This window comes from Cricetulus griseus, assembly GCF_003668045.3.
Source record: "Cricetulus griseus strain 17A/GY chromosome 1 unlocalized genomic scaffold, alternate assembly CriGri-PICRH-1.0 chr1_1, whole genome shotgun sequence".
NCBI classification, from domain to species: Eukaryota; Metazoa; Chordata; class Mammalia; order Rodentia; family Cricetidae; genus Cricetulus; species Cricetulus griseus.
Genome location: NW_023276807.1, coordinates 9,926,725 through 9,939,301, shown reverse-complemented (window position 1 = coordinate 9,939,301; position 12,577 = coordinate 9,926,725). Strand labels below are relative to the sequence as shown.

At 39.6% G+C, this 12,577-nt stretch overlaps 1 protein-coding gene across 1 annotated transcript in view; it reads right to left on the bottom strand.

Annotated features, from left to right (window-relative positions):
* Positions 1–12,577, bottom strand: part of Aff3 (AF4/FMR2 family member 3) — a 400,239-nt gene that overhangs the window by 129,043 nt on the left and 258,619 nt on the right. The window contains exon 11 of the mRNA XM_035452441.1: positions 7,096–7,147. Coding sequence (XP_035308332.1) covers positions 7,096–7,147 — 52 coding nt within the window. The remainder of the gene's footprint in view (positions 1–7,095; positions 7,148–12,577) is intronic.

Genomic DNA, 12,577 nt, shown 5'->3' with positions numbered 1-12,577 from the left:
CCTTAATATTTATGTCCATCTCTCCCTTCTCTTGCCCTATGGAACCGACCATGATCTCCAGTGAAATGCTGAACAGAGGTAACAACCACAGATCGCATTGTTGTATTTCTGACTTTAGGAGGAAGAAAATGTTTGGACAACTATTTTTAAATATGATACTAGAAGTAGGTCTTAATTTTTTAATAGATCCTCATCATTAGATTGAATATGTTTCTTACTAGTTCTAGTTAGCTCATTTAGAAAAATTCATTTATGGGGCTTAACATTATTTACCATGTACTTTTGCTGTACCCAATTATGTCTCTTCTTTATTTTATCATTATAGTAAATTATATTAATTCATTTTTAATGCTAAAGCAACCATACACTTTTGTAGTAAATCTTACCTAGTCATAATAAGCTATATCCTTTTCATAAGCACCAGACAGGATATGCTAATGCTTTTAGGATTTTGTATAATGTTTTATGAGGTACACTGGATTACAACTTTCTTTATAAGGTTAAGTCTGGTTCTGGTGCCTGGTTACAGTGAACTGGATTTTCCTTTCTCATAGTTCCCCTTTTCTCTTATTTCCCAAGTCTGTCAAATTCTGGTAATTGATTGATGGTGTTTCATTGGTGATAAACATTTTTTTTTTTCGTTTAAAACTATGACAACTAGTAGTGACACTGACACTGAAGGAATTTTCTGTTTACAAAAGCCTGACTGGATTTAATTATTTAATAATACCAATATGGCATTCAGATTTTTAAAACAATTATGATAATTCTATTTCCTTTTGATCTAAGTTGTCAAATTAATTCCCAAGTAGTGGCTCATAATATCTATTTATTATTAATTAAAGATTCATAGGAGATGTGAAGCTGCCTTCTCTTGGGGCTTATGCTGGCAATTTGTTTTTTTTTTTTTCTAGATCAATCTTGCCACTATGTTAATTTTGCAAACCCTTAAAAAACTTATTAGTTTTCCCTATTGTTTGGTGATCTCTATTTTTTATTATATGTTTTACTATTAATCTTAGGTTTACTTTTTCCTTTTTGACGTTTTTATCACTTTTTTGGTTAGCATATAAGGATATATTTCATAATTTTCTATCTTCATTAAAAATAATTTTAGTGTTAGACATATGTGTATGTATGCGTGTGTCTGTGTGTGGGTACATGCACACGAATACAGGTGCCCACAGAGGCCAGAAGTGTTAGATTTCCTATGGAGCTTGAGTTATAGGTGGTTGTGAGTTGCCTGATGTGGGTTCTAGGAACTGAACTTGGGTCCTCTGAAAGAGCAGTAGGTGTGCTTAATCATCTCTATTTTTCTATCTTCTTAATATAGAAACGTTAGTCATTAATACCAACCTTGGTTCCCCCTCCCCCGTATATGGAAGTAATTTCTTACATATCCTATTGTCCTCACTGTTTTTAATGCATTTCACACATTTCCATCAAATGTACTTTCATCCTGTTCAGCTAAAAGTTACATTCTAATTTCACTTGTGAGGCATTCTTTAATGCAAAGAATATTTAGAAACATTGTTTAACTTCTTGGCATTGAGATTTAAATTATTCTTACTGCTATTGACTTAACACAATTACTTTGTGTGAGCATGGAGCATGAGCCATGATATTTTCATACTCAAAAGCTTACTGAAACTTCACTTCCACAGCTCACCATCAGGCCAGCTTTGGTGGGTGCTTCTGTGCCTCCAGAAAGATCCTTTATTTGCACTTCTTGGGTGTAGCATTGTTATGTACACTTAGGGCGAAATGGCTGCTAATGTGGATACAGTCCACAAACTCTAGTATTTTACTTATTCTTACTATAGAGAGATATGTTAAAAATCCAACTATGATGCTAGTCTAGTTAGTTTTTGCCATGACTTTTGAGTCTGTACATACATATTTATTACTATAGTATCTTCCTCATTGGAACTAGGAAATGTCCTTTTTCAATGTCTTACAATTATCATGTCCATTGTCCTAGGGACTATTTGGCAGTAGTACTAAGACATTTGCTCCAGTTTTCTTGCATTTGTTATATAAGCAGTTCATCTTTTCTTATTTTTCTTTTTGTCTAAAGGCTTTGATTTATTTGTTTTCTTATATTTGAAGTATGGATGTGTAGACAATAAGTAGTCTTGATTTTATAGCCAGCATAACAATTTTCTCTTTAAACTGAAGGGTTTTTTTAAAATGTTTTTTTATTAATTTATTTTTTACATTCCAATCTCAGTTCCCCTTCTCTCCTCTCCTCCTGCTCCCCCCACTCCCCTTCCCCACCTCTCTTCTGCTCCTAGACTCCTAGGAAGTCTACAAGTCTGTCCCATCATCTCCTTGAGGCAGGACAAAGGCACCTCCCCACCCCACACACCCCTGTGTCTAGGCTGAGCAAGGTATCTCTCCAAATAGAATGGGCTCCACTAAGTCAGTTTGTGCTGACTAGAGTTAGATCTTGGACTCACTGCCACTGGCCTTATATATTGTCCCAGCTGCACCACTGTCACTAACTGGAGTTTTTAATGTATTTATCCCCATTCATCATTGAAGGAAGCCAGGACAGGAACCTGGAGGCAGGAGCTGATGCAGAGGCCGTGGAGAGGTGCTGCTTACTTGCTTGCTCAGCCTGCTTTCTTATAGAACCACCAGCTCAGGGATGGCCCCACCCACAATGGGCTGGACCCTCTCCCATCAATCACTAATTAAAAAAATGCCTTACATGTTTGCCTACAGCCTGACTCTGTAGGTAATGACTCTAGCTTGTGTAAAGTTGACCTAAAACTAGCTATTAGATTCCCTGGAAGTGAAGGTATAGGCGGTTGTCAGGTATCTGACCTGAGTGTTGGGAACCAAACTCAGGTCTTCAAGAGCACTATGTGCTTTTAGCACTGAACTGTCTCTCTAGCTTCAATTTACTGTCAAAGCTTGGTCCTTCTGGGCTTCGGAAAACTGAAGTTTTACTCAACACCTGAATCTTGGTTGAGATTTGAGTTCCTAACTCTAGCAGTATCTGAAGTCTCTGCTGGTCCCTTGCAGGGTTCTACTTCTTGTTTTCTACTGTGCTTGTAGTTATCTTCCCCACAACTAAGTAAATTAAGAGCCATTAAAGCACCTGTGGGGATTTAAATCCAGTACTGGGGGGTTTCTCTTTCTCATGGTCTTTTCCTTTATGAAATGTCTTCCCTTAATTACCACGTACTTTCACAACTGGGGGACCTCATCCTCTGACATCTCACACCATTGCAACTGTGGTTTCCCTCCTTCAGTTCTTGCTGCTGCTTGTGGATGGCTGAGCGCCTCTCGGAAGGGTATAACCAAATGTAGTTCTCACTCAACCCACTTTGTTTCTTTCCAGGATCAAATTCATATACTTTGCCTTAAAAACTTAGATCTCAAACAGTTTTGCAAATACTCAGAGGAAGGGAATGCAACTAAGTTTTTCCATCATTAATGTAACTGAAACTCTTTCACAGATATTTATGGTTTTGTTTGTGTCTAAATATTAAATTGCCCCTTTCATCTTCTTGAATCCTTGGATCATTAATCCTGAAGGAAATCTCAGGTATTTCCCCAATTCCTTTGTCCTACCATGCAAGGCATGTCTAAAGCGCATTGCAATTAACAAGGCAGAGAGGCACTGACTTGTGCTCTGACTTTCAAAGCTATTTATTTATGAGACAGAATTGCTATGCACCTGTGGCTTCTGGGTGTCCTGGCACTCACCGTACAGATCAGGGTTGGCTTTGAACTTGTACTGATACTCTCTCTTGCTTCTGCCTTCCAAGTGCTGGCATTGCAGGTGTGTTCCACCATGCCTCTTCCAATGGTAAGCCACAGTTTAAGTCTACTCAGCCCCTCCGGAGTCCACAACTTTTCTTCTGCCTTAACTCAAGCTATCACCCTTTGCCCCATCCACTGAAATCTGAACATGCTGTTCCTGTTAAGTTCTAATTCCTAAGCATTCCCTTCCCTAAGTCTGGCCGTCAGGGAGTGTTAAGGGTTGAATTGCCTCTCCTCGACAAATCCATATGTTAAAGTTCCAACTTTAGTGCCATGTTGGTTACTCTTATGTAGCTGTGACAAACAGCTGGAAGAAACAATTTAAAGGAGGAAAATGCTTATTCTGGTGCCCAATTTCAGAGGGTTCAGCTGACATTCATTTGTTCCCATGAGCTTTGGCAGAGTATCATGACAGTAGAGACAAGTAGCAGAGAAGGTTCTCACCTCATGGTGGGCAGGGAGTAGAGAAAGGAGAAGAGACAAAGAACAAGATACTCTCAAAGATTCCCCCCCCCCCCCCCCGCTCAAGTGAACTTTCAGCTAAGTCCCAGTGCAGATGTCTTCAAAACCTTTCTGAATAGTGTTACCAGCTGGAGGTAACCAAGTATTTAAAACTGGAACCCGTGGGGGACATTTCCTCTTCAGACCAAAACTATTATCTCAGAATGTGACCTCACGTTGAGATAGGATATTTATGGAAGTAATCATGTTAAAATGAAAGCATCAGGGTGAGGTCTAAAGTTAACAGGGTGGGCCTTCATCAATATGGACGGTGTACTGACAAAAGGGGGCAAAGAGAAAGAGGCATCAAGGAGGAAGGAGATGCTGTGAAGATGAAGAGGTAGATGGCCACGTGTTGATGTATGTGACGATGAGGCCAGGAACACAGGTAGCCTTCCCTTCCAATAATCAGATGGGAGGGACATTCAGACTCAATGGTGGGTTTATTTCTGTTGCATAAGCCATCTAGTCTGTGATACTTTGTAACAGTAGCCCCTTCTTGTTACTCATCTCTAACAAAAAGTGGTTCAATTTAAAAAGAAAATTTGCTTCCAATTCACAGCCTGACTTGTCTCAAGACTATACATTCCTAAGTAGACACACTGATGCCCTAAGCTATCCTTTAAATTGGGCAACCATTCTGATCCTCAGATACCTCATATGCAATATGTGTAGTGTGTCTCTGCTATACCTATCAGAGTAAAACACAAATGAGGGGTATATATTTGTGTATGTTGTGTGTGTGTGTGTTTGTGTATATAAGTATATACTCATATATGTGAGAAGGTGCATATAATATCATCTACAAGCATATCAATGCTACCCATGTCTGAGGCATCCTTAAGCTGATCCTCACAGTGTTTCTCCTGCCTGAGTATAACAGAAGGACCAGGAAGAGCTCTGAGAGACTCTTGAGACTCAAGCCCACGATGCCCCACTTTGAAGAGGTCCTTGCAACCTCAGCTCTGTTTCTGTTACCTGTGATTTGAGTGGCAACCATGAAGCAAGAGACAAAGGAACCGCTTTGAGTGAAGAGGCAGGGAGGTGGGCTGAGGATTTCATATCACCAGAGGGCTTAAACTTCACTCCTTACACAGCCTACTTATTTCTACATGGTAGGAGAAACAAAGCATCCAGCAGCAGAAAGCAACATTTAGGGAGTAGATGCCACAGAAATTCATAAGGGAAGGAATGAGATCATTAACAGTGCATCAAATTACATGAGTCAAACTGGTGTCTGGTGAACGAGATTTTTAAAATATGTAAAGTTATGTATAATATGCTGATGGTTTACACATATTTTTGATGCTCTTTTGTCTGTCTAGGAAACGATTTTGTTAAGAATTTGAAAGACTGATGCTTTTATGAAATCAATGCTGTCATCAAATAACAAATAAAACACAACTATTTTACCAATAGCTTACACTCTAGTTGCAGGCATTTTTATCTTGTCCAAATGGTACTCAATGAAAAATTTCAGTGACTCTACCCTTTTCAGTTCTCTAGAATGCCTCCAGATGGCATTAAAACGCTTCTCCCATTATGTTCTATAGTATAATTTAAAAACTAGCAACATTTTTTTAACCATTTAGGACTGTCATATTTATTATTTCATGAGAAAAATACAACAACAGAACTCATTAGAACTTTTAGGGTAATATCTTGAGAAACACAGCCCATAGCCATATTTATTATGAAACATCCATCCACCCTGTGTAAGCCAGAGGAGCTTTATAGATGGCACAAGATCTTGAACAAAACAGAACACAATACGGCAGCACAGACTGTGGCTGCTAATGAAGAACACGTCAGGTGTTTAGCGATGAGAGCAATGATCCCGGAACAGACACAATCACAAAGTCATTTCTATAATTAAACATTTCATTCCCCAAAGGTGATCAAAATAAATATTTTAAGAAGGAAGCCTGTATGGGTGCTTGTGAGGCTCAAACAGTTATTTGTTAGTTCCTGCTTCACTGTCATTAAGTATTGAATAGGCATATCAGATAGTAATAATGATAACATTATTATTTGACATCGGGCCACTCATTGGCCTGGAGCTCAGCAAGAATGTTTGACTGACTGGCTGGTGAGCCCTAAGGATATGCCTATTACTGCTTCCCCAGAGCTGCTGCTCAAGGCATGCACCACATGCCTCAGCAAACAATTCAGCAACTGAGCTGATTCCCTAGCCCCAGGACCTACCTTAATTTGGTATCATATGAGTCATTAAAAACATACTTATATTCCTTCAATACTGAGAAGGAAAAGATAAAAACGTAAGAAAGAGGTACCTTCTAAGAATCTTTTCTCATCCTCAACAAACGCTTTACTTAAAAACATTGATGAACCCTTGAGATCTTAGAGATATCTATAGTTGTGTTTGTCACATATTTCAGAGGTGGGACTGCAGATGGCAGGCTTTTTAAATGGCTTGGGTACTTCACGGGTATGTGGGACAGAATGCCCTCCAGTATGTGTAGAAAGTTCTGCAAATCTTATGCCAGTGTTAAAAGTCTCCAGCCAAATTTTAAAGGGCTTATCTCCATTCTCCCTTAGTACATACTCTCCAGTCTAATTATATTTCGACTTTATAAAGAAGAACATTTGCATTTGCAAGATCCCCCTTTCAGCGCTAAAGCATAAAACCTCAAAGTGAGTCTCTATCCGAAAGCATTTAAAAAGACATTATCATGAAAAAAGAGAACCATGGGCCTCCTTCCACTATGATTACCACCATTACAAGATACTTGCACTGTTTCATTTTATAAGGCATATTAAAGAACAGTCATCTCAGAGAGAAACGCGAAAGACACTTACGATGTATTCGATGTGCCATTGTCTGGACTCTCTGGCTCCGCATCAGCTTTCTCTTAAAAAGGAAGTGGAGGGAAGAAAAAAAAAAAAAAACACCAACATCAGTCTCCCAGTCCTTAAGATTTAAGATTAAACATATTTCTATGCTCCTATTAACAAGCTTTCAAAATGTGCAGCGGGAGGCTTTTAAAATATCTTTTATTGTTTGAGAACCGAATGTGAAAAATAATTTCACTTTGGCAATACAATTGCCCAGGCACAGAGCCTTGAGTAGGTACCAAGGAGCTATTTGCAAACAAGCAGAGACATGGAGTGCAGACCTTGCCAGAAGATGAATATCTTACAGATGGAATCAGTTTCTCTCCACTACACTTTACAGAAAGTTTAAGGAAATAAATTCATTAGCATTGTACATCCAAAGCACTCTGAACTTTGATCCCTTTTGCTAACACAAGCCAAATGGGGTCAGGCTGAATTGGAGAGAATTTTGCAAAAACTAAAGCCATAGTCATGAAATGTCCAAGAATTTCACCCCACGGAGAACTCTGGCAGTAGATTTTGGGGCTCCCAATAAAAGCATAGTAAGATATAAACCAGAAATCCTTTCTGACCATCTGAGAGTCAAGTGAAAGAACATCTCCATGGGATGTGACTATTGGGGATTTAGTTTTAGGAGCTTGGAAGCAGTCCAAATTCTTTCCACAACAGGCATAAGGTAATACTTAATCCCGAGCCAACTGTGGTTTGAAATGTGCACCCTCACTCTGTAAGGCGATTCTAAGGTTTTGTGGCAATGGAAGGAAAAAAAAAGCTGTTCGGGCTATGGCTACTACAGATGGCTCTGCAGTGCCAACAGCTGAACAAAACCAGTAGAAAGTTCTGGGCTACAGGAGTTGAGCCCAGTGGCAGCAGCTAACCTTTGCTATAGACTTCAACTCAGGCCTGACACCTTCCAGGACCCTCTGCTTCTGCTCAGGCCTTCTATCCAAACACTGGACTATGATAGGAAGCTTCATTTATTCTATTTTAACACTAGCTTGTAGTCATATCATTTTGGGAATGACCTCCTGGATTACACAATGAACATATCCCAAAGATACCATCCTAACTGAGCTCCAAAGTCCACTTTATATTTTCTTGCAGGAGATTAAATAATTGTGAGGAAGTGAGAACAGTTGCATATATGTATCTCAGATATACTCAGCTGCATGTCTACAGTATGCCAGAACACTCACAAGAGACAGTTACTCAGTCCCAAACCCAGTCAAAGGAAAGAAAAAAAAAAAGCCACAACACCTATGTTGATACCATCTGGGCTAGTAGGTTCCTGACCCAGGGGAACCATGTTGAGATAAAAGCAAACACAACAGACTGATGCTTGCTCTAATACACTGGGCAGAACTGTATACTCATTTAGGAGATATATACGGTCCGGTCAAGTGGCCTGGAAAATAATCTAATTTAATCCTTTCCAGAGTCATTTTCCCAGAACCACCACCATTCCTGCCACAGTCCCAAAATATAGTCACAGCAACTGTATTATGTAAGATAAAACTAAACAAGGGTCTAATTCTTGTCATACACATTGACTGTCCTCCCTCTCCGCTGAGTTTGGAGAAGTAGGTTACATTTCCCCAGGAACAGCTGTCAGCAGTTATACCAAGGCACCATTACAATGGAGGATATCAAACAGGCTCGGCAGTAGTAGATAGTAAACATTTCCAATAGTTCGTGTCAGAGACCAAGGGCTCATTATAAGACAAAGGAAGACCTTGATTGATGTCTGAGTAAATGTTTTACCTTGACCAATAATGCTGCCAAGTAGCCCATGGACCGAGAGGACCCAGGTTGGATTGCACATAGGATCTGGGGGCCAGAGGCATCCTGGGCTGGCTACAGCATGGGGACAAAGCTGCAGCTGATTATCTCTGCTCTTAGCAGCACTATGTTGTGGCAACAGGGAAAACAGAATAGGTTCTGGCCAATAGGAGGGGAAACATGGGGCCAAAAGGGACATTTACAGGAGCAGTCTGATAGTGGGTGCTCTTGGCAACCCAGTCCTCAAAAAAAAGTGACTCTTTCTGGGGAAAAGCAAGGCCAGCATTGAGATAGGGATTACTTTTTTTTTTTTTTTTTGTCTTTCAGGAGGAAAATACAGACAAATTAAACTCCCAACATCTTTGAAAATTTAGATGATGCAATTTCTGAAGTTAATTTGAAATGTTCAAGGGCTTGAGCTACTGAGAATCGTTAACACTTCCCCAGGCCTCAAGGGGAAGTGACAAAGGTGAGATGTCAAAGTCTCAGGACCAACAGTTGGCAAGTGGGTACTTGTACCCCACAAAGAGACCACTGGGTGTCACCATTCTGATCTCATTGGGAAGGAATCTGCATTGCCCATTAATAAACAAGGTAGAAGGTCTTCACTTTGCATATGGAAATAGAGGTACAGAGAGAAAGGGGGACAATGAACCACAGAAAGGATCAGATATCTGAGAAAATGTGTATGCATATATGCAAAATTATATAAAGATACCAAGATATTTTTTTTACATTTTATTTATCTATCATTCTCTCTCTCTCTCTCTCTCTCTCTCTCTCTCTCTCTCTCTCTCTCTCTCTCTCTCTCTCTCTCTCTCTTTCTGTGTGTGTGTGTGTGTGTGTAATGCCATGACAGGTATGTCAGCGGACAATCTGTGAGAGTTGGTTCTTTCTTTCTACCATTTGGGTTCTAGGGTAGATCCCATGGATTAAGTGCTGGTCATCAGGCTTAGTAACAAGCATTTTTATTCACAGAGCTATCTATCTATCTATCTATCTATCTATCTATCTATCTATCTATCTATCTATCTATCTATCTATCATCTATCTCTATCTGTCTATCCATCCATCTATCCATTATCATCTTCCTTTCTATCCATCCACTCACCTACTCTTTCTCCCTCACTCCTTCCCTTTTTCCTTCCTCCATCTATTCACTATTCCATCCACCACCGTGTGTGTGTGTGTGTGTGTGTGTGTGTGTGTGTATGAATGACACATGTGTTTCCGGTTTCACATGTGTCTTTTGATGCCCAGTCACTAAAATGGAAAGTAAAAGACCTTAGGGCTGAGGGTAGCTTAGACTTTTTAAGGTACAGTCACCATTGGGGTGGATATATTTTGAGGCACAAAACAGCTACACTGCTCAACAGGCCACTTAAAACCTTATAGTAGCTTCCTTTCTAGCCGATTACACATACGGAAGGCTCCTGTGTGCCTGGTACTCTGCCTGGAGGAAGTAAGATTAAAAAAACAAATCTAACCCACATTCTTTTAGAGACACCATGCGCACTGCTGTTGTCACAGCGGCCATCTTCCCAGCAGAGAAGAGCTTGAACATATGAGTCCGGCGCTTTTTGTGCTCTGTGGTTTGATATCTTGACTTTTCATTTTTGGAAAAGGAAGAACATGAAGCTGAGTGGGAAGGGAGGGGGGAAGGGGGATAAAAATGATTAAAATACACTGCATGGGGACTAAAAAAATAAAAAGTGGAATAAAAAGTAAAGCTGGCAGATATGTAGTTTCTAATAAGGTTATAAGGAACTACACCTTGTTATTAAATTTTTAACTGGGATGTTATTGAAATGACTAAAACACTAGAAAAGGTCCTCCAGATAGACATGTATTATGCTGCATTTTTTTCACAAAAGAAAATTTGTCTGTGCTGTGATTTTTTTTCACAGGTGTATCACAGGCAATTCATGTTCACGGCCAAAGAGAATTGGAGCATAGAAAAAAAAAAGCAATAAATTAATTCATTTTTGTTTTTAATTCTGCTACCCTTCAATTATTACTCTAAAAATACTAATAATTTATAGTTTTAGATATATCTATGTTAGATAATATCTATTCTCTAATAAATTGTCCCTCTACAATTTTCACTGGTTCAATTGTTACTTCTAGCATTTCTTCTTTTTTTTCAACTTTTTTCTTTTTTTAAAAAATTTAAATTAGAAACAAACTTCTTTTACATGTCAATCCCCGGTCCCTCTCCCTCCCCTCCTCCCCTGCCCCCTACTGCCCCCATCCCAACCCCTTTCTGCTCCCCAGGGAGGGTGAGGCATTCCATGGGGGATCTTCAAAGACTGTCATATCATTTGGAACAGGGCCTAGACCCTCCCAGTGTGTCTAGGCTGAGAGAGTATCCCTCTATGTGGCGAGGGCTCCCAAAGTTCATTTGTGTTCTAGGGGTAAATACTGATCCACTACCAGTGGCCCCATAGATTGTCCAGACCTCCAAACTGACCTCCTCATTCAGGGGGTCTGGAACAGTCCTATGCTGGTTTCCCAGCTATCAGTCTGGGGTCTATGAGCAACCCCTTGTTCAGGTCAGCTGTTTCTGTGGGTTTCTCCAGCCTGGTCTTGACCCCTTTGCTCATCACTCCTCCCTCTATGCAACTGGATTCCAGAGTTACAATCTAAGCAATAGTGGAGAGGCTACCTTAAATGCCCTTCTCCAATGAGATTGATGACTAACTTATATGCCATCCTAGAGCCTTCATCCAGCATCTTATGGAAGCAGAAGCAGATACCCACAGCTAAACACTTCTAGCATTTCTAATATGTACTTTTAACTTTTAAGTATATTTAATCTTTTATTTCTCACATCAAGAAAAGAAAAATTTATATGTTCTGAAGAAAGAACAGAGAATAATCTCTTTCTTGATTAATCAGCTTCTTTTGAAAAAAATTATGTATTTTTGTTTAATGCATATGGATGTTTTACCTGCTTGTACATCTGTAAACCACAGGAGTGCAGTGCCTACAGGGACCAGAAGAGGGCATCAGATCCCTTGGAACTGGAGTAAAGAGAGCTGTAAACGGCTATGTGGGTGCTGGGACCAGGGCACGTGCTCATTATGTCTGAACCATGTTTGTAGCCCCCTGGCTTCTGTTTTTATACAATGTAAAGCGAGGAGCCTCACCCATATGTCTTTCCCTTCCATCCTTTCTCAATTCTAAGTAGGTATATCTTTCTTTTCACACTGTCAAATCATAACTATTATTGAACCATCACATTAATATTAATTTAGTTAATGAATTAATCATTGTATTTGCTTATCGGTCAATTAGATAAACTGTAAACCAATAATGAGCACTTACAGCATAATACAAGTATTAGATACTAACCAACAAGGAGTAAGAGTTGACTCATGCACAAGGAAGTATTCCTCATCTGAAGAGTGTAAATGTTCCTAGCACTTATGCCCAATGGTTCTCACTCTTACATTCCATCATTCTATGGGTTAGTTTTTCTCAAGTCAAGGCCAGGCCTTTTCTGAAAGATCGATAAATGACATTTACCTTTAATGCACATAAAATGCATATGTAATTGATGTGTATAGGCAGTTTTAAAGAATTAAAATGGACTATGAAAACAGCTTTCAGGCTGGAAATAAACATTCACAAGCAATCTAGAGCCTCCCAAGTGGCCCCAGTGGAC